Below are 22,082 nucleotides of genomic sequence, written 5' to 3'. Positions count from 1 at the left end.
CACCTCTGCATACAAGTCACCCATCAATTACTCCGTTTTCTGTCCTCGGACCCACCGAGGCAGCATGACGTCACTTCTCTGCCAAGCCTCTCACGCGCGTGAACAAACTTGTTATAACTAGACTTTCGGATAGAGTCCATCATCCCGGGACACAGGGCCAGTATGACATCCGGGTTACCACAGTTTACCTTCCCCAGGTTTTTCAAAGTTCCCATTTATCGAACTGCTCGAAAGGGAGGATGAACAGCTGGGTGAGCTGCACCCCGACTGCCCGGGCCGGGATTCGAACTCGGGCCCGTGAAGTGCTTGCCTGGCACGCTAACCACGGAGGCTTAAGTAGGAGAGAAGTTGGGTTCGAGCGGAACGTGGAGTGATGGAAGGGTAAGTTATATGGAAGAAATATTCAGAACGAGCTCATGCTCTCTCTCTCTCTCTCTCTCTCTCTCTATCTATCTATATATATATATATATATATATATATATAGATATATATATATATATATTTATATATATATATATATATATATATATATGAACAAATATAACAATAAAATAATAAGGTTTGAGGAGGATTCGTGGAATCACAAATTCTATGAATGTAAATCAAGAGAAGAGACAAGAATGATTAATGCAAAATGATGTCGGAAGGAAAGAAAATGTTTAAATAGTAAGGGAAGGATCGGGAAACAGGTGCAAGAAGAGGTGATCGAGTGGAACGCTTAAAGGAAAGGTTGGGGCAGTATGAAGAGGAGCTAAAGGGAAGGAGAGTAAGAGGAGCTACGGGAAGTAGATTATAATGAAGGTGGAGTGAACTATGTGAATTAGCGAAAGGATCAGGAGACGACGGGAGGCGGGGCAGGGAGGAGGAGCAGGAAAAGGAGGAATCGAAAAAGGTCGTGCCATTGAATCAGTCTCCGCCAGCAGCTACATCTAACAGCACTTACCGGCCCAATCTTTTAACACACACACACACACTCACACACACCTCTCTGATAGCTCAGTTGGTAAAGCGCTGCCCTGCCAGGTTTCACGGCCTGATAGGCGGCGGTTCGAGCCCCGCTTCAGCAAGATGGGGTGTGTGGTGTGTGAGGTCCTGGCACTACCCAGAGATCAACTAATGAGCCTTGCAATTACTCTAATCGGGAGGGTAATTGCTGGCGTTGTTTGAAAGACATAAAGAAGTACAGTTTTCCATACTGGAGTGTGGATACATGAAATGGATTAAACAAAGACATTGTTGAAGCGGGCAATATCCATCCATATAATGAAGGAAAAGTTGGACAAATATATATTAGGAGGCAAGAGTGTCCAAGCTTGAGCTCAGGCCCTGTATACTACAAATAGGTAAATACAAATTGGTAAATACACACATTTCATTACTTCGACCCTATTCGGCTTTCCGTATTTTCCCCCCATTCAGTGTTGGGCGTTAGTGATCACACACACACACACACACACACACATATATCGTCTAACTGTTCAGTGGTTCTTAAAATTTTTCAGCTCCGATACCCCAAACTTCAACTAGTTAGCCTGATCCTCCCTTTCCAATATTAGCCTACTACTCCAACTTTTAACTTTTACTTTCCTGTAAAAAAGAGAAAACAGGACGGCTATTAATAATTTAATATTTTCCAGGATTCCGTTTTTGGATACCCCCAAGAGCCGGTTTCGATACCCTCTGGGGGTATTGATGCACTACTTGAAGAACACCTGGTCCAACACGTTAAAGTGTTGTCGAGAGAGAAAAATATGAAAATGCTGCGGGATGAGTAAAAACATGGAAAGCTAGCCTAATAAGATTAAAGTTAAAATATTAGTGTGTGTGTGTGTGTGTGTGTGTGTGAGAGAGAGAGAGAGAGAGAGAGAGAGAGAGAGAGAGAGAGAGAGAGAGAGAGAGAGAGAGAGAGAGAATTTGTTTCAGGACTACTAGTAGGTTATGAATAGTTTATGTAGCGATATAACCCACGTTACATTCCTTTATTGCTGTTTATATATTGTACAGCACTGGTCATTTTAACACTGGATGCTGGACAATATAAAACACAACATTAAATAGAACAATAGGCTATCTCATTAAATAAACTAAATATTGATCGTCTACTGGAAAAAAAAATAGTTGAGGCGTATATGTGAAGTAGAGAACAGCGTACATTTACCTCTCATACGCCACAACGTCGTGGGCAGAGTGGTCATGTTATAGTAAAGTATGCAGGATAGAAAACCCCTGCCTTGGTTATGATCTGAGGAGAGCCTCTCTCCGCCACGAGAGAGCGAACGAGCGTGTGTTTTTAAGAGGAGGCGGTGGCTGAGTGGTCAGCGTGACGGCCCCGCGTTCAGGAGCTCCAGGAGGAGTGCGGGTTCGAATCCTGACCGCCGCACAGCTGAGGTTTTTCAGTCACCGCCGAGTGGCCTAAGAGTAAGACTACCCACATGCTGGCCTGAAGACCACCGATCAACCTGGGTTCTAGATAACCTCTTCAAAGAGAGGCTCAAAGATGAGTTCCGGGGGGTAGCATGAGCCAACACAAGATGGCGCCACTATAAACATTCGCTTGCGCCAGAACGGGCTGGGCCGACCATCAGGCCCGACCGGGAAGAAGCCTTGGGTAAGTAATCAAGAACAACGAAATCTGACATGCAGACTCAAAAACTAAAACAAATTATCTCCGTAGCGTCGGGCAGATCTCTTTTGCGAATGAAAACGAGTCTTTAACTACATAATAATTGGATGTGATGGGAGTTAAGATTGGGACCAAGAGTTTTGCTAATATGTAGTTAAAAGTTGATATATATATCTATATATATATATATATATATCTATATATATATATATATATATATCTATATATATATATATATATATATATATATATATATATATGGTTGAACGCGATAGCGAGTTCAGTGTTGACTATTTTCTTAAGAAAATAATCTTTCTCTCGAATAATTGTCTTATTCTCTTTTGTCAGTTTGGTAATGACTTTACCGTAGGTGTGAAAATGTGTACTTACGGTGAAGTCATCACCAAATTGACAAGATAATAAGACGAAAGAAAGAATTTTCTTAATAGTCAACATTGAACTCACTATCACGTTCAACCAGACATGTTTAAGAGAAAATCTCCTGCCCATATATACCCTCAATATATATATATATATATATATATATATATATATATATATATATATATATATATATATATATATATATATATATATATATATATATATATATATATATATATATATGGGGGGGGGGGGGGGGGCGGGGGTGGGTGTGTGCTGTGGGTGTGGGTGTGTGGGGGTTGCTTACTAACGTCTGACCAGTGCTTGATTCGTGATCCTGCTAACCCTCCTCGTGATCATTGGAGTTCGTTTAACCACTCATTTGGTGCTGCTGGAATCTCGCACACAGTGACACTGTTCTTCCCCTAACGCCATCAAAAGTGATGTCCCGCAGGGCTCTGTTCTATTTACAGACTCTTTTATGTTGTTCGTTGATGATCTTTCTAAAAGAACTGTCCTATCCTTTCTTATGCCGATGACTCCTTTCTGCATTTTTCAGTAGAAGACCCTCCCCACAGGGTTGACGCTGCAAATCGCTTAACGTCAGATATTCCTATCATTTTTGAATGGGGCAGGAAGAACTTGGTGTCCTTCAATGACTCAAAAATCTCAATGTCTCCACCTGTAAACTCGACACAATATTCAAATTATCTATTATATTTTCTTCCATAATACACCTGTCTCCTTCTTATACAATGAACATTATCGGTCTATCTTTAACTTAAAAACCTTAACTAGAAACTTCATAATCTTATCTCAAGCTAAATCAGCTTACTCGAGGTTGGGCGTTCTGTATCATCTCCACCAGTTCCTTTCCCACTTTCAAATGCTGTCCATAAACCTTGGTCTTGTCCGGCCTCTTTTGAAGTATGCATCTCATTTGCGTGGAGGCTCCACACATACAGCTATGCTAAACAGATTGGAGTCAAAAGCTCTTCGGCTCATCAACTCCCCTCCTCTTACAGCAGTCTCCTCCCGCCGCATTGTTGTATCTCTTTTTATCTTCTATCGACATTTCCATGCTGAATACTCTTCTGAAGTTGATAACTGTATGTTCCCTCCCTCACGCGGCCCCACTTCATACGACCTTATGCAAGAGTTAACCAGTATCATTAATATTTTATCCCTTTCGGCGGTAAACTTTGGAACAGTCTTTCTCTGTTTGTCTTTCCTTCTGTCTACGATTTCAATTGTTTCAAGGGAGGAAATGCAAGACACCTCTTCTTCCGATATTGACCTCTCCTCTGGCTACTCATTCTTTTTCTCTTGTTGGAGCAGCGTCTGGAAGGCTTTTTTGTTTGTTTTTTGCCCTTGAGCTGCCCCCTTTGCCTTAAAAAAATCACTCAATAATCTCTTAGAAAGGGGTTAGTCATTTTTTTTTCGGCATTAGCGCATCTCGAAAATCAATCTACTCATGTGCTTTTCATGGCACAGCCACTGCACCACAGAAGCAACGTTTGTGTGTGTGTGTGTGTGTGTGTGTGTGTGTGTGTGTGTGTGTGTGTGTGTGTGTGTGTGTGCCCGCTTTCGAAATAACCAATAGAGGCATGTGCTTTTGTACTGATGAGATAGTAACTTTTGTGTGTGTGTGTGTGTGTGTGTGTGTGTGTGTGCCCGCACGAAACTACTAATAGATGCGTGCACTTCTGTATGGATGTGGTAGTACCTGTTTGAGAAACAAAAGCGTGTGCGATGGACAGTTAAGTGTACAGGGGCATTGCCTGTGAGGGCCTTGTTTGAATCACGAGAACATCTACAGTAAAAGGACTTCATTCACTAAATTTATGTTGAGAAGTCGTGGCACCAGATTGTAGACGATTCTTCATACCGCAATAGTTTTCGATTATTGATCTGACATTCACACGCATTGTAAGAGACTCGCTCGATTGAGTCTATTAGAAAAGATTGTCAACGTAGAAATAAGGATACTTGGCGAAGCTTACACGTAGCGTTGAAGTCCTTCATGGAAACAGGCAGCGGCAGTCAAAACTTGCTTACCTCAAATATGTCTTACTTTTTGCCCATTGTATCACATCGATTCTCTATCCATGTTTCGCTATGCCTCAACGATGATTTTTTCCTTTTGGCCGTAATATATATATATATATATATATATATATATATATATATATATATATATATATATATATATATATATATATATATATATATATATACACACACACACACACACACACACACACACACACACACACACACACACACACATGCGGAAATCCATGTATATTTTTGGAAATAACTTTTCCTCACTTTTAAGATTGTCTCACTTTATCTAAAACGTTTCATTTGGTGGTTTCCGTTGCGCTATTTAATTTTAGTTTCTTATTCTTTGCTATAACCCCGCCGCAGGGACTCGGTGCCAGCGATACAACTACCGACTCCGCTTACTGGAGTTCAGCCGGATCGCCCACCCTCCACGGCTGTGTTTAGGAGACTAAAAAAAATTCATGGCCACCGTCTCAGCCCTCCACGCTCTCAGATGGTGGCGGGAGGTCAGGCCGAACAGTCAATGAAGCGATAATCCATTAAAAATTTTATTTCCTTACTTACGTCATCGAATAACTTAGAGGGCAGGACTGCAATGGAGGCAGGGAAAAGTTTTCGCTGGAAATATATCCCTGAATGAGACATATGCGCAACAAGTGTTTGTCGTACCTCCGGCAGCGAATGTCCTCACCACCACCACCACCACCACCAGCCAATCAATGGCAGCGGTTGCTGCCCACCTGTAACATTATATCCGCTCTGCTGGATGGTACTCCACCACGACGGCAGCCTTACTCTTCCGAGAATATCTTAAGGCCTAACTCACGGCATCGTATAAATGCTAATGTTTACTTTTTTTTTTATTTGTATCACAATAACGGTGCCGTATTTAATATAATTGTTTAAGATTAACTGTCTCTACCTGTGGAAAAATCAGAACATATATACAACTAATAAATTTTCAGGCAATAATTGGAAAAAAGAAAAGTATGAACATGTATGCACGCATGATGTACTATTCGGGTGACCACAAGGTGTGTGATCCGAAGTGAAAAAATCGCCTCAGTGGGTGAACTAGACCAGTGTACTCTGCCTTCCTGATGATAGAAGTGCCTTGGGCACTCGCATGGCCTACAGCGCCGCTTCTCTCCTTTAAGGCTCTTAATATTTTAGTCCTTAAATCCCCGTTCAGATAGCTCAAGTCAAGTTTCTTCTTTTGTTTGAAGGTAAAGTGCATATCTGCACTGCTCAGATTCGAAGCTTAGGACTTTAATACACTCATAGAAAACTTGCTACCGCTCTTGGCGGAGGAAAACTACTTTTCATATCCTGTGCAACTAGGCTCACCATCACACTTACTTAATTAAAGGAGCGATGGCGCCGATTTAGCAGATACTGAGAATAATATTATGTGAGCATTTCTAGCAGATACATTCTACTCTGTCCATCATTACAGATACAACGTAAGGACGCCTTCTTATGTAACCTCTGATATATTGGGTGATGGTAGCTCCACCCCCAAATATCAAGGAGCACAGATGCCACTCAAACCCCAAAGCCTCCTCACACTTTTGATTATGTTCCTCTTCATCGATGCACCAATATCCTGTTCTTTGTACCTTTTCTTTTTAAATTTACCAGTTCCAAAACATTTATTTGGCAGAATTTATCGGTTTACTTTGTCAGAGAATGGTATATTGTGGAAATAACTGATACGAGCTACATAATAGGTCTTCTGTTGCCAAAATTTTAACAAATCGCAAATCGCGGTGAAGGGAAGAAATATAAGGTAATTGAATCTCTCGTGCTGCCACTAGCTGGGTATTAGCAAAGTGGCATTCCCCTTAACATGTGTGTTTGTGTGTGTATGTGTGTGTGTGTGTGTGTGTGTGTGTGGAACTAACACATACACACACTTATGCTTATGTGTGGGGGGATGGTATATATATATATATATATATATATATATATATATATATATATATATATATATATATATATATATATATATATATATATATATATATATATATATATATATATATATATATATATATATATATATATATATATATATATATATATATATATATATATATATATATATATATATATATATATATATATATATATATATATATATATATATATATATACTCGTATAATTGAAGCACCACGCGGAGGATTGGGGTAGGCGACAGAATGCGCCATTTTGATTTAAGACCATATAACACTGCTTTCGCCCTTCCTCTATCATCTGAGCAAGTCGCTTACTCCAAAACGCCAGGAAATAGGGTAAAAAGTTTCGCGAACCAAAGTGGTGGAAGCGCTCGCTGGGCCGCCGAGCCAGGCTGAGAGATAACATGGGGTATTGTACCCGGGCTAGCTGTGTGTGGCGGTAGTTCTTCGTGATGTACTTATTTCCAATAGTGAAAAATACTGCTTTGTTCATGAAAACAACATTAAACCATCTTTTTTTTTTCAAATCACATTTGTAATGAATCTGTCCTCAGACAAGTGCATAACATTCGACAAGGAGTTGCATTCTCACCAGCACATCACACGAGTTATGGAACTGCATTTCTTACCAGCACATCACACCCTTAGTGAAGCTGACTTTCATCCTTAGACATCACACTAACGACGGAGACGCTTCTCATATCAGAACATTATATCAGCAACGGACCTTTCCCTCAGACCATCACAGAAAACTAGGAATCGAGCTGATTTTCACATCTGAACAACAGGGTGTAACCCGTCTACACACCAGCCCATTGCACCAGTGATGAAGTTTTCCTTTCACCAAAACCTCTCACTATTGCCCGGCAAACCAATACGTTACACTATTGTCCACCGACTCTAAACTTGAGCCCTGTGGCTTGGCCTGGGGAAACCCCCATTGTTTACAGATCTAGCGATGACCTGCGCATGGCGATCTGTCTCACTGTTAGTCTGTACGTTATCTATTTATGGAAAATATATATATATATATATATATATATATATATATATATATATATATATATATATATATATATATATATATATATATATATATATAATTTTTTTTTTTTTTTCTGACTAAAATTTCGATGAGTTTCCTGTGAAATGTAGCCGACTTTGAATCTCTCGAGAAACTAGCGGTTGGTGACCTTGTTCACACGGGCTGAGGCGAGATTCACAGAGATATGCGTGCTTATATAAATAATATATATAAAATATAATGCATGAAATATATAAATAATAAAATAAATATAAGGTCGCTACTTTGCGGATTTTCGCCTATCGCGGAGGTTTTTGGAACCTAACCCCCGCGATAAACGAGGGATTACTGTATTTCTACGGATTTACAACGAAGCAGTGGAAAAGTGGGTACCAAGGATGAAAAGAGTGATATAATAGAAAGTGTGTTGACGCCAAGCAGGAGAAGGAGAAGGCATGGAACAAATGGAGAAAAAATAGGAGGATAGATCTATGGAATGAGTACAAAAGGAAGAGGAATGCATATGTCAAAATAACAAGAGAAGAAAAAAGGAATTTTAAGAAAAATATTGTGGATAAGTGCAAAGACCAGCCAAAACTATTTTATAAGTTCATAGTGGGAGTAAGTAGGAAGACACCTACCGAACGGGCGTAAGCTACTCCCGGTGAGGATATATGGGAAGCGAGGAGGGTGCTGAAGCCCTTCAAAGACCCTTCCCATGTCCTCACTAACCGTTTCCCTTTTGTCTCATCAATACCAGAGAGCAGTTCAGCATGCTCTCTAAAGACAGTTCCTCTCTCTTTTTACACCACACTACATTCACACAACACACACACCTTTTCCCAAAATTCAAAATTCAAAATGGCGAAAAATTCCAAAGCCTCGGAGTCCCCGCCTGGGAGGGGGACCATAAATTCCCCCAGGGAGGACTCCCCTTCTGGCTGCCGACTTGAGAGGTGTCCTGATGACTCCTCGAACCTCCTCCTTATCAATTTCTGCAACATTCGCGGTCTTCGTTCTAATTTTCATTCAGTGGAACACCATCTCTCCTCCTCTAAACCTCACCTTCTCTTCCTCATCGACACACAGGTTTCTGAGGCTACTGACAGCAACCTCTACTCTGTTACCTCCTACAATCTCTATCCTAAATTTCAATCCAAAGCTGGATGTTGCGTCTACGTGCGCAACGACATCACTTGCTCTCGTGCCCACGACCTTGACTCTTCTGATTTTTTTACAATCTAGCTAAGACTTCATTGTCATTCTATTACTAAATACATCTGTGCTGTTTATCTCTCACCTAATTCTACTAACTATGTAAAATTCTTTGACTATTTGAACTCTAAAGTTGAGCACATCTTGACTCACTCTCCCTTCGCTGAAATCTCCATCTTAGGAGATTTCAATGTTCACCACCAGCTTTGACTTTCATCCTCTTTCACTGAACATTAATTGTGTTCAAATTCACTAAGTGGTAGCACAGTCGTTACTTCCAGTAGGGACAGGCTGACACTGCTGTGGGCAATGCCTGCTATGCAGCTGCCTTGTCATGTTCCATAGCCCTGTGGCATCACCTATGGACATCCAGGAGTCAGGTGCTCTTAATATAATATATGCAAAAAATACACTAATTACATATTTACAAGCGGCAATGAATAAAGCAGTATATTTTTTTTCCAGCACAGTTCATACTGTTTTCATACATTAAGAACACTAATTCATGGCTCTTCGTCTTTTTTTCTTCCTCTAACCTAATTCATTTAGGCCAAAACGTGCCACTGCACAATTTTGTTTTTTGGCAACCAACATTATACTGAGCAACAGCTAATGCAGGCATTTATATTTTACGTCATACACAATAATTATTTGCATCTATCTAGGGCTCAAAAACTTGCAAGAGATGCTGCGACAGCCGTCCACGAATTTTATTGGGTGTTTACCTCATTTTGTCAGACGATTTTTTTCCATCAAAAGAAAACATTACATATTACATCCCTGTAAACTAAGACTTAACACCACTTAAGGTCAAGCGATAACTATTCGAAAATTCTCCGTTATGTGTGTTTTTCCAAAAACCTTAACGCCGTTAACGGAATTAATGATTTAAAGCCGTTTGTGTCCAACATTGAATATCAGTAATAACAAATGTCAATAAAAACAACAACGATAATAATATTAAGAATAAGAATGAAAATAAGAAAAAAATATAAATAATAATTAAAATAATAGTCATAATAAAGTGAATGAACATTTCATGACGAGATGGCAACTGGTCAAACTTGCACTGTAGGAAGGGAAAACATTATAACTCACCCACATACCTCAAGTGATTAGCTTGTAACGCTGAAAGGGAAAACAAAGCAGGAACAACATGATGTAGCTGGGTACTTACACAGAGAAGTGGTAGAGAAAGCATTTCCAGCCTGTGGGGCGTTCAAGGAAGTTGTAAACGCGGCCCTGAAAGGTGGTCTTGACCGTCTTTCTCTCCTTCATGAGATAACGACCCTCCCACAAAGTGCGAGCATCAATCACGGAGGACACCAAGCCGCCTGCAACACCCACACACACACACCTGTCAGGCATGTCAGTTCTATTTGCATTACTTAAAATCACCCTACACCAACTGTCTTTTATCAAAACTCACTTTCCAGTAATAAGTGCCACAGACTTCACTGCGGGCTCAATACCAGCACTAAATTAACAGCTATTATCTCCTTTAACACCTACAGCAAAACAAAAAAAGACACAACACATTTGTCAATGATACATTCTTAACGCATCGATACACACAGTCTTTTACAATCATTTTCAGTTGAGTGCTCACTCGACTCATAAAGGTAAATATTTTAAATAATTTGAAACACTGACTACTACTTTGCCAATCAGTCAACAGTGGCATACGTCCAGGGCGGGAAGTGGGCGTCGCCTCGTACAACTTACGACGGTAAAAGGTTGATTCACACTCTACGTAAACTGACCGGCACTTTTCAGTACCGACAAAATATCATTTAATTATATATATATATATATATATATATATATATATATATATATAGATATATATATATATATATATATATATATATATATATAGCTAGGAACGCCCAGCCCTCACCAGATTGCCATACGGCAGACACTACCGCATGCAACGCGAGGATCAGAGCATCACATCCACCTTTGAGCAGCTCCGCATTGATAATACAGATACCAGGTGCTTTTCAACCCATCAACTTTGGCATAGCCTCTCTGGCTTCACAAAAAGTATTTGGGCTATCATCGATGAGTGGATCACCATTCGCCACCTGCATCCCAGCAGCTGGAAGCTGCCTACTCGGATGGGCCACCATGTACAGCTGCTTAAAGTACTCATCCCAAAGGGTCTTCTGTCCCTCCCTGTCCTAAACAAGGCAGCCAGCCATCTGTTGTGCGGATAGCGCTCACTAGAGTGGGAGGCTCAAAAAGTAGCTTCTTCAGGGCTCGGTAAGCAGGTAGAAGGTCATTTGCATTGACATGGTCTTCGACATCATCTGTGAGAGAACTGACACTCCTCTTCAAGTCTTTCAATAGGAGAGTTGTAGGCTTACGTAACAAAGCCGTATATTTGCTCCGATCCCCAGCAAGCCTGTCAGAACGTCTCCCCCGAGACAAAAATCACGCAAGATTACAGGCGATCTATAATATGCACTTCTTGCAGTTTGAATACTTTAACTTTTGAAGGCATTCCACAGTCCTACAGAGCCATCAAGGGTGCTAGGCATATTGAACCAATTGAAAACTGTAAGTGCATACCTATGAGTACATGCGAGATCCCTCAGTGTCTCGAGATGGAACACTTTATTGTTGCATAGCATGATTTTCCTTCATCTGACATGAAGCATGAGTGTTGCAACAACAAGCCTATGATCATGTGCAAGGAACCCAGAACTCCGGAAAACCTTGCAGTTCAAGAGAATCCTCCAACAAGTTGTTACAAGGGTGTTGCAAATCTTCAATAATAGCTGATTCATGCACCTGATGGGGTCGTGTGCTATTATTATTATTGTTATTATTGTTATTATTTTTTTTATCAGTAATAATAATGACATTATTATCATTATTGTCATCTTATAGTTATTATTATTATTATTATTATTATTATTATTATTATTATTATTATTATTATTATTATTATTATTATTATTATTTATAATAATAATTCTGTGATTTACATTTTTGAATATTTACTATATTTTCTACCGCGATGTTTGCTTCCAAGTCCTTAGCAAATTTTGGTCAGTTCGGTTTGGTGCAACCTCATGACAAAAGAGCAAAACGTTAATCTTCGTAGCGTTTGGCCTTTAGATCATGGTTGAGGCCTGGTGATTGTGGCTGATATCTTTGGAGAGTAGGAATGTAGGAGTCGAGCGGCACCAGTACCATTTCACTGACACACACACACACACACACACACACACACACACACATAAAAAAAAAAAACATACAGTTCAATGGAAATTCATCATTAAAAATATAATTCATGCACTGACGATGTCTTGGCGAAAGAAATTAAGCCTCATTATTTATGTTCCCTAGCATAAGAACGTATATTTTTACTGTCCTAACATAATTATGTCGACGAAGAAGAAATAGAAGGAATTCATGTAGTACCACAAATTAAGGAGCACCTTTCGAAAGAAAAGGAAGGATTATGGGACGACAACAACAACAATAATAATAATAATAATAATAATAATAATAATAATAATACATAACGAAAATAAAGTAGTATATACAAATTCAATAAAATAACGGATTAAGCAAGCATTGACCAGCGAGTTGAGGCTATCACGTTTAGCCTGCATCCCGCTGCTCTACTGAACACTATGGTGATGCATCACAAAGCTCACAAAGTTGTTCACATGCATATATATATATATATATATATATATATATATATATATATATATATATATATATATATATATATTCCATTCCCTGAACAGATAAGAATGGCCGGGCTGTTCTACGACTGGTGACGGGGACTAAGTAAATCTAAAGCCGTCAACTTACTCAGGGTAAATATACTTGGGCGCTTCTCTGAAATAAATATAGAGAAATTGCGTTAAATTTTCGTTACAACAATAATAATTACTCCTTACGAAAGAGCTCTGCAACCTACAATAAATGCCTTAATGTTTTGTTGACGCGACTCTGTAGATTTAGAAGAGTCTACGTTAAGCTTTGAGAGAACCAGCTCTGAAGGAGAAAGAAAACAGCATATACTGACGGCAACTAATGTAGTGTAGTTTGTTAAGCAACGAAAACCACAAATACTAAATATCAAGTATGTACTTTTACAAGCCATTAGGAAGTTAATATACAAAAAGAAACACAAAACATGTACTGACAAGAGCAACATAACTATATGACTGCCACTTAGTTTGGAAAATTAAAGCAAAGTTTATAGATATAGATAGAGACAAGCATAACAAAATCACTTACAATGACATACTGCAGAGTGTGTTGCAGCAACCTTCTAAGAAAGTCGTCGCGGAAGCGGTCATCAGGACGGCCAAACATAAAATAAAGCTATTGAAGGGGAAAAAAGATCGTGGTCTCACCTGCACGCCCGTTCCTCGAGCTCTCCTGCAAGACGGACGTAGTGTCTGAGAAAGTGACGCCAGGTGAGCTGGATTTGGGCTCCTCAACGCCCAACACAGTTACGGGGTTGCGTAGAGGATTAGGACTCTGCAAAGGCGGGGGGGCGCTGGACTCCTGCGAGCCTGAAGACACCGTGATGGCTAGGGACCCCATTGCTGAAGCTTCTTTTAAGCTAGGGTTCCTTTTTCTTTTTGGAGACATTTCCAGATGTGGCCTGGATTGAAAATTGTATGGGGAGATCATAGCATTCGCTCTCGACTCCAACCTCTGGCTGTACCTCCGTCCTCCACTATGTCCGTCGAGGCTGCCCATGCTGAATCCCTCTGTGCCAAGGTCTGCATCGTCGCAGTAATATAAGTCGTCCATGTCTGTTTCCATGATGTCCTCCGAACACTCTGTGTTTTGGTCCAGGCGGCTCTGGGCACTCTCTCCCATGCCAAGGACGCCGCAACACCTGAATGAAAACACAAGGAAGAGTTGTATAGTCGTGAGTTCACGCCATTCGTAAATACTCTAACAGTACTAGTTAGTCTATCCGAAATAAAGTCAGTCCTATAATTAGACGCAAAAAAATATACTTTCATACACTTAATGAAAGGTTTTACACTATACTGATATTTTCCATAATATTACTAGTTAAAAGAAAATCATTGCAGTATTGTTGATAATTGGAAGTCTATGAAAACATTCGTTTATTTATATATCAACTTGGAGGGTTGCATTCCTCCCAAATATATTAATCGTCTTCATAAATGTCTTATTGTTAATCAATTAACTAATGCATATTTTTTTCACGTTTTTTTTTTTTTTTTTACAACAAAGGAGGCAGCTCAAGGGCACACACAAAAAAGAAAACAATAATAAAAAAAAAAAAAGCCCGCTACTCGCTGCTCCAAAGAAAGAAACAAAAGAGGTGGCCGAAAGCAAGGTCATATATCTTTCTCTTTGTTATACAATGAAATATGGCTACTACGACTATGCCTTCTCACGCAATTTTAATAGCAAAGAGTCTTTGTAAGAGCTGCGGCTCAATAGATAAGAGCCGTATATACTGTAAAATAAAAAGTTTTGCAAGGTAAGAGGCCAATAAACTCTCTCTCTCTCTCTCTCTCTCTCTCTCTCTCTCTCTCTCTCTCTCTCTCTCTCTCTCTCTCTCTCTCTCTCTCTCTCTCTCTCAAATTATATCCTGCTAAGGCTAGCGGTACGGTTTTTAGTCGCTTAAGGACCGTGATCCACCACAGTCTGACATGTTAACTAATAACCAAGTAATTCACTCCTGCCACTCTTTGGCATTACTTGGGATTACTTAAGCCTACAAGCCGACCTTTGAGATACACAGTAAACGAAAACTTTTCTAATATCTCCGGCGACAGATCTAAATAGGTACAGTACTTTCTGTACTGTGTCCTGTGATTCGTTTTCCGTTGCAAGGAACACACTCGTAAACTTATGTCTAGGTAAGAAGGCAGGGAGCCAGTACTACACCGTGTTGTCCTCGGCGAGGAACCAGATAGTATGATGTGGCCCAGCGCCTTCCAGAGCCGTGAATTTCAGTGGACTGAACATTCTTTCACACAGCACGCTTACGCTCCCGGTGTGGTGTCATGAGACATCCGGCTATAATAAGACATCCCATCCTGATCTGCGCATGCACGGAACCCAATGTTTACAAACACAGAGTGCTGATATCGTCGTTTGTCCCAGGCAAGATGGCGGCAAGGCACCATGGCAGCTATTGTGGGAAAACGGCCAAATTCAAGGATGACATTGACCCTATTATTCAGATACTACTAAATGGAGAGTATCCAAGAAACATGACCGTCAATGAGAAGAGAAATCTGAGGAGACAGCGGGAGAATATTTACTGAAATACAAGGGTGCAGGTTATCTCATTTATCACATTTACTGACTACAAGGGGTGTAGGTTACCTCATTTATCATTTACTGACATACAAAGGGTGTAGGTTATCTCATTTATCACTTTCAAAAAGATAAAGAATAACTTTGGTGGGACGTTTCATGATAGGCAGTCGACAAAAGACACGGTACCGGTGCCGTGTCATAGCTCATCCACCCTCTGTTTGTAAACAAACCCCGCGCATGGGCAGATCAGGATGGGATGTCTTATTATAGCGGCTGTCTCATGACACAACACCGGGACCGGATGCACGCCCGGCGCCCCACTGCGCCTTTCGGTCCCGTGGTTAGCACGGCTGCCACCCAGTTTTTCCTCAATATTTCACTGCTTTATTTGCCATCAACATAGAAAGTGATGATAATATAGACTTAGGCCAATTTTATATTTCGTTGAGATCAGTACTTTGGGACAAGACACTAAAGGAATTTAAATCTGCCTGCGTCAGCATGAAGGGAAGGGTGCTGTGCATTTTGGTGGCATCATGATGTAGGGTCTTATCCAGACACTGTAGTTGTTCATCAAATGCGTCCATGGACGTTGGAAAATGGTTAAAGGTTTTGCATCATCATTTTTCGTGATCCTTGTGTATCTGTTCGTTCAGAGGTTGCATCCATTGGATTTTGCACTGTTGCTTTTTCTTTCCTCTTCCTTAGATGTAAGAGGTGCATGACTCTCAGACGCTGCCGTTGCGGGGAACACACTGGTGACCTTATATCTAGGCAGGGAGGCAGGGAGCCGGTTCTACACCGTGACTGTCCACGGCGAGAAACCGTAAAGTGTGGAAAGCTTACGGGGGAGAGAGAGAGAGAGAGAGAGAGAGAGAGAGAGAGAGAGAGAGAGAGAGAGAAAGGGAGGAGGACAACATTCGCAGAAATCTTTATTTTCTTCATTTTTTTAAACATGGCCTGACATCATAGGCAACACTGCTTCTTGGCGGACCATAAGCCATCATGGCATGATCTACTACTATATAGCTACACATCCTCCCCACCTGGCCCTCATCTCTAAGACATTTCTTCTGCCCTCATATACCATCTCGTTCCTTCATTTCAAGAACAATGGGGACAGGAGAGCTTTTGACTCCGTCCAAAGAAAATCGAACCACACACAAACAGAGAGACAATAGAGTCCAGGTTAGGGAGAAAGGATGTATGAGACAATCAAAAAGAGTGAAAAGTGAAGGGTGCATAGTAAAGGACTTGAAGTAAAGAAAAAAAGAAAATCGAGAAAATGAGTGGAAATATAAACGGTAGAGGAAGTAGGAAGAAAAAAATAAGATTTGTTGTTCAAATAGGGGAATTCCAAGAATGGTTGCTCTGTTTATGGAAAAAAAAATCAGATAGGCAAGGAAGGAGTGTTTGCAAGATAAGAGGAGACGGCAGAGAAAAGCTGGAAATAAGCGTGAGAGGTGGTAGTACAAAGAGGGGGTTATAATCTACTTCGCCGCCAGTGACAATAACGGTGCAGCGCAAAGCTTATCACAAGTACTAATCGTAAAAAAATAATAATAATAAACTTACGAGTAACATATCTAACCAAATCAAAGCTAGCCCTAGCCCAACCTAACTTTCCTAACCTAAGGTACCTAACCTAACCTACCTATGGGCTTCGCCGCCCGCGATTGCGCAGGTTCTCACAAATATATCACGACTATTTTCACTGTTGTTTTGATCTCTACACCAGTGCTGTCCAAATTTTTTCGCCTATTGTACCCTTTATTACTTTCTCCTACTGTTAAGTACCCCCTATGACTGATTAAACTCTTATTATATTATATTTATATTATATTATATTTAGGTACACGTACATTACGCGTCCTTCCTAGGTACCCGTCCCTCCCTCTCTCTTTTCCTTCATAGAAGATGGTCTTTTCAGGTACCCCTTTGATCTATGTTGCGTACCCCTAAGGGTACGCGGCCCCAATTTGGACAACACTGCTCTACACTATAAAATTGGTTTCGGAAGGTTTGAAGGTTAGTAGAAAACATAATTATATGGCAACAGAAGAGCAAGGGGAGCGGTGGCTGAGCGGTCAGCTTTCCGGTGTGACGGACTGATCGGTCCCCCCTGGTCCCCTTCTACTGCGCAGGCGCCTGCTCGTGTTTACATGCGTTACTCGGCCCACTCCAAAGAATAGATCCGCTCAAGCTCACTAGTACCTTACCAATATCAGTATGATAAGCGAGATGATTGTGTATGCATCAATTGGTGCTTTTAAACCAACTCCTCTTAAGCTAAGTTTTATACTTTTTTTAGAGTTTTCTGGACGCTTTCATGTTTCTTGAATTGGATTCAGAACAATGAAAGCGTCCCCAAAACTATAAAATGTGTAAGGGACAAGCTTAAGAGGCGAGGTTTAAAAGCAACAATAGGTGCACACACAATCATCTCTCTTATTACACTGATACTGGCAAGATAATATTCACTATTATTTCGGTGTCGGAGGTGAACATTTTTGAGTGGGCCGAGTAGCGCATGAAAACACGGGCAGGAGCAGGCGCAGCAAGGGGGGGACCAGGGGGAACAATCAGTCCGCCACACCGGTGCGGCGTTCAAGAAAACATAGGTTTGTATCCCGCCCGCCGCGACAAACAAGCGATTTTTCAGTCATCGCAAAGTGGCCTAAGACTACCCACATGCTGTCCCGAAGACTATCAATCAACCCGGACTCTATATTCTCTCGAAAAGAGAATCAAAGATGAGTTCCGGGGGGGGCAGCATGAGCCAAGCAGGACGGCGCCACTATAAACACTTGCCTGCGCCACAAACGTTAAAAAAACAGCATGTAGGAAACGAAATATCAGCGCGTTAATGAAACTATATATATATATATATATATATATATATATATATATATATATATATATATATATATATATATATATATATATATAGGCCGACCCTCAGGCCCCACCAGGAAGATGCCTACCGGCGCAATAGGCAACGACGTAAAAAAAAAAATATATATATATATATATATATATATATATATATATATATATATATATATATATATATATATATATATATATATATAGGGGAGCACAAAGCCAGTGAAACTCAGTACCGGTCCCAAGCCCTGATAAAGTGGGAGGGTTGCGTCAGGAAGGGCATCCGGCGTAAAAGATTACCAATACAGAATGCGGATCACAAATTTAATGAGAGCACCATACCGGACCGGTCGCGGCCCGGGTCACCAACGACCGCCTACGGCGCTGTTCCCCAACACGGTGCCGGTGGACAGTATGTGACTGTTGGGAGGAGGAGGAGAAGAAGAAGAGGAAAACAGGCACGGAGGAGGGAAGAAAGAAGGAATGAAAGAAAAGCAGAGATAGGAGTGGGATCTGGCACCATGACTGGCAAAGGGAGAGAACTGTGTGACATGATGGAAAGGAGAAAGATAGACATGCTGTGTGTACAGGAAACAAGATGGAAGAGAAGTATGGCGAGGACTATTAGAGGTGGTTGCAAGATATTTTATCATGGCGTGAACGGGTAAAAAAACGGCGAGGGAGTGATATTAAGGCTGAGGAGGTTATCCGATAGGGTAATGTGTTTGACGATGGAAACTGAAGGGATCCAAATGAATGTGATAAGTGCTTACGCCCCCCAAGTTGGCTCTGAGTTGGAGGAAAAGGAGTTGTGGAGCGAGGTGAAGGAAGTGATACAGAGCATACCCAGAGAGGAAAGGATCGTTATTGGAGCAGACTTCAGTGGACATATCGGAGAAGGAAATACGGGTGACGAGGATGTGATAGGCAAATATGGTTTGGGAGAGAGAAACGCAGGGGGACAAATGGTGGTTGACTTTGCGAAACGGAGGGGGATAGCATTAGTGAACACCTATTTCAAGAAGAGGGAGGAGCACAAAGTTACATATAAGCGGAGGAAGGAGGACGCATAGACTTCATACTGTGTAGGAGATGTACGTACACCCATGTTGTTGGGAGTTACGAAGTGTCCAATGTGCAGTTATTGTTTTATTTGTATGGGTGTAGCATGTGATGAATCCATGTATTTAGGTATACAAACTTGCATCTGTTATAACGAGCAAGCTAAGTTATACAAGGAAATGATCGGAAATAGCGAACTTGCAGCTCAAATAAGGAATAAAGTTCGTTTCATAGGCTACCAATAGTTTGGATCCCTCGGATAAAACGAATTTTCGAATATACCGTCACCATCTTCCCCCAATTGGTTCGTTAAAGCGAGGGTTCACTGTATTATTATTAATGTTGTTATTATTAATATTGTTATTATTATTATTATTATTATTATTATTATTATTATTATTATTATTATTATTTAATATTATTATTATTATTATCATTATTGCAAATATTATTATTTATATTTTCATTGTTATTATTATATAGGGCAGAAGTTTTTTCTTGATTACCACCCCTAAATGATCCCCCTCCTCCAACGTCTCGTTTGTCTTTGTATTCTATTCGTCATACTATTTCTGTTCTCCTTTTGACCTCGTAAGTACCCTTTCGTTTCTTCTCTCTCTTGAAAACTCTTAGCGGCAACAAAAAACACTGATCTCGGACATTGATTTCCAAAATACCTATGGAATCAATAGCTGATCAAAGAACTCAAGATATCCTGTCTCTCACTGGTCTATGCCGGAAGGTGAGGCTTGCTCTCAATTTCCTGAGTGTATTCTTTTCCCCACCGCCTCCCCCACCCTTACCCCCTCGACATCTCTCACAAGTATTTTGAAAGCCTGTGTCATATATTTTATTATGTTACCCAGTGTTATATATATTTGAGAATTTTATAAATATGCCCTTGTGTGGTTCAGTGATGTGTGTGTGTGTGTGTGTATGTGTGTGTGTGTGTGTGTGTGTGTGTGTGTGTGTGTGTGTGTGTGTGTGTGTGTGTTTTACGTCGCGGCCTATTGCGCCGGTAGGCTTCTTCCCGGTGGGGCCTGATGGTCGGCCCAAGGCTTCTTCCCGGTGGGGCCTGATGGTCGGCCCAAGGCTTCTTCCCGGTGAGGCCTGATGGTCGGCCCAAGGCTTCTTTCCGGTAGGGCCTGATGGTCGGCCCAGCCCGTTCTGGCGCAGGCGAGTGTTTATAGTGGCGCCATCTTGCATTGGCTCATGCTGCCCTCCCGGAGCTCATCTTTAATCCTAGAATCTAGAGTCCGGGTTGATAGGTGGTCTTCTGGACAGCATGTGGGTAGTTTTAAGCTCTTGGAGGCTTTGCCTGTCTTCGTCAGTGCGAACCGAGTTACCAATCTTTGTGTCGTCTGCAAATTTACTAATGCGATTATTGAGTCCAACATACATGTCGTTGATGTAAATAATGAAGAGCACTGGGCCAAGAACCGAGCCCTGAGGGACGCCACTAGTGACCGGCGCCCACTTTGAGTTAAATCCGTCAATCACCACTCTTTGTTGTCTGTTCCTCAACCAATTTGCGATCCATTGGTTTACTTGACCGTCAATACCTATTTGCTTTAATTTATAAAGTAATTTATGATGTGGGACTTTATCAAACGCTTTCTGGATATCAAGATAGACTACGTCCAATGATTTGGTTACGTCATAAACTGAGAAGAGGTCGTTATAAAAGGTCAATAGGTTTGATAGGCAGGATCTTTTGTTACGGAAGCCATGTTGTGAATCCCCAATGAAGATAGAAATAGAAGGAGGAAACAGAGTACAAATTACTGTCAGTAGCCTCAGAAATCTGTTTCGTTAAGGAAGAGGTGAGGTTTTGAGGAGGCATGGTGTTACACGAAATGGATATCAGAGCGAAGACCTTGAATGTTGCAGAAGTTCAGGAAGAAAAAGTTGAAAGAGCTATCAAGACACCCCTCGGTGTTGTAACCTAAAAAAGTAGAATTCGATCTGGGGACATTTGTGCCCATAAAATTTTGAGATGATGTATATGTTGTTTGTTTGTAGTGATGTGCGGGAGTATGAAAATTTGTCTTTAGAGAGTAAGTTGAACTATACTCGGCGTCAATGAGACAACAGGGTAACGGGAAGTGAGGACACGGAAGGGTCTTTTGTAGGCTTGCAGCACCCCCTTTGCCTCCTGTCTATGCCTTGACGGGGGTGCAATGTAGATAGATACTGATATAGACATTCTTAATATGCATTTGACATGACCCGATGCATCATGATAAAAATAGATATAATGCTGTTGTTCCTCTTTTGTTGGTATTATTTTACTGCCTTCACTTTATTTTCTCTCTCTCTCTCTCTCTCTCTCTCTCTCTCTCTCTCTCTCTCTCTGCCCACAATTCACCTGTCGTTTCCACCTGCAGCCGCAGGTTTTAGACAGATCACACGCTGGCCGCACCGACGCCCAAAGGCACACATCCAATCAGTCCACTGCCCCTCCGTGCACACACACACACACACACACACACACACACACACACACACACACACACCGCTGCGATAGCTCATTGGTAAAGCTCTGCGCTGCCAAGCATCACGGCCAGGCAAGC

At 41.0% G+C, this 22,082-nt stretch overlaps 1 protein-coding gene across 9 annotated transcripts in view; it reads right to left on the bottom strand.

Annotated features, from left to right (window-relative positions):
* The window catches only part of LOC126980957 (potassium voltage-gated channel subfamily KQT member 1-like), a 100,429-nt gene that overhangs the window by 61,805 nt on the left and 16,542 nt on the right, over positions 1–22,082 (bottom strand). For 7 of the 9 annotated variants that reach the window (XM_050831427.1, XM_050831426.1, XM_050831425.1 and 4 more), the window contains 3 exons: positions 13,659–14,152; positions 13,108–13,134; positions 10,451–10,607 (listed from right to left, as the gene is read on the bottom strand). In XM_050831427.1, coding sequence (XP_050687384.1) covers positions 10,451–10,607; positions 13,108–13,134; positions 13,659–14,133 — 659 coding nt within the window. In that variant the 5' untranslated portion in view covers positions 14,134–14,152. The remainder of the gene's footprint in view (positions 1–10,450; positions 10,608–13,107; positions 13,135–13,658; positions 14,153–22,082) is intronic. The other 2 variants (XM_050831428.1, XM_050831434.1) reach the window with 1 other exon arrangement.

The sequence above is a fragment of the Eriocheir sinensis genome, chromosome 46 (assembly GCF_024679095.1).
Source record: "Eriocheir sinensis breed Jianghai 21 chromosome 46, ASM2467909v1, whole genome shotgun sequence".
In the NCBI taxonomy this organism is placed as follows: domain Eukaryota; kingdom Metazoa; phylum Arthropoda; class Malacostraca; order Decapoda; family Varunidae; genus Eriocheir; species Eriocheir sinensis.
Note: the sequence above shows the minus strand (reverse complement) of the source record. Positions and strands in the feature narration are given on the sequence as shown.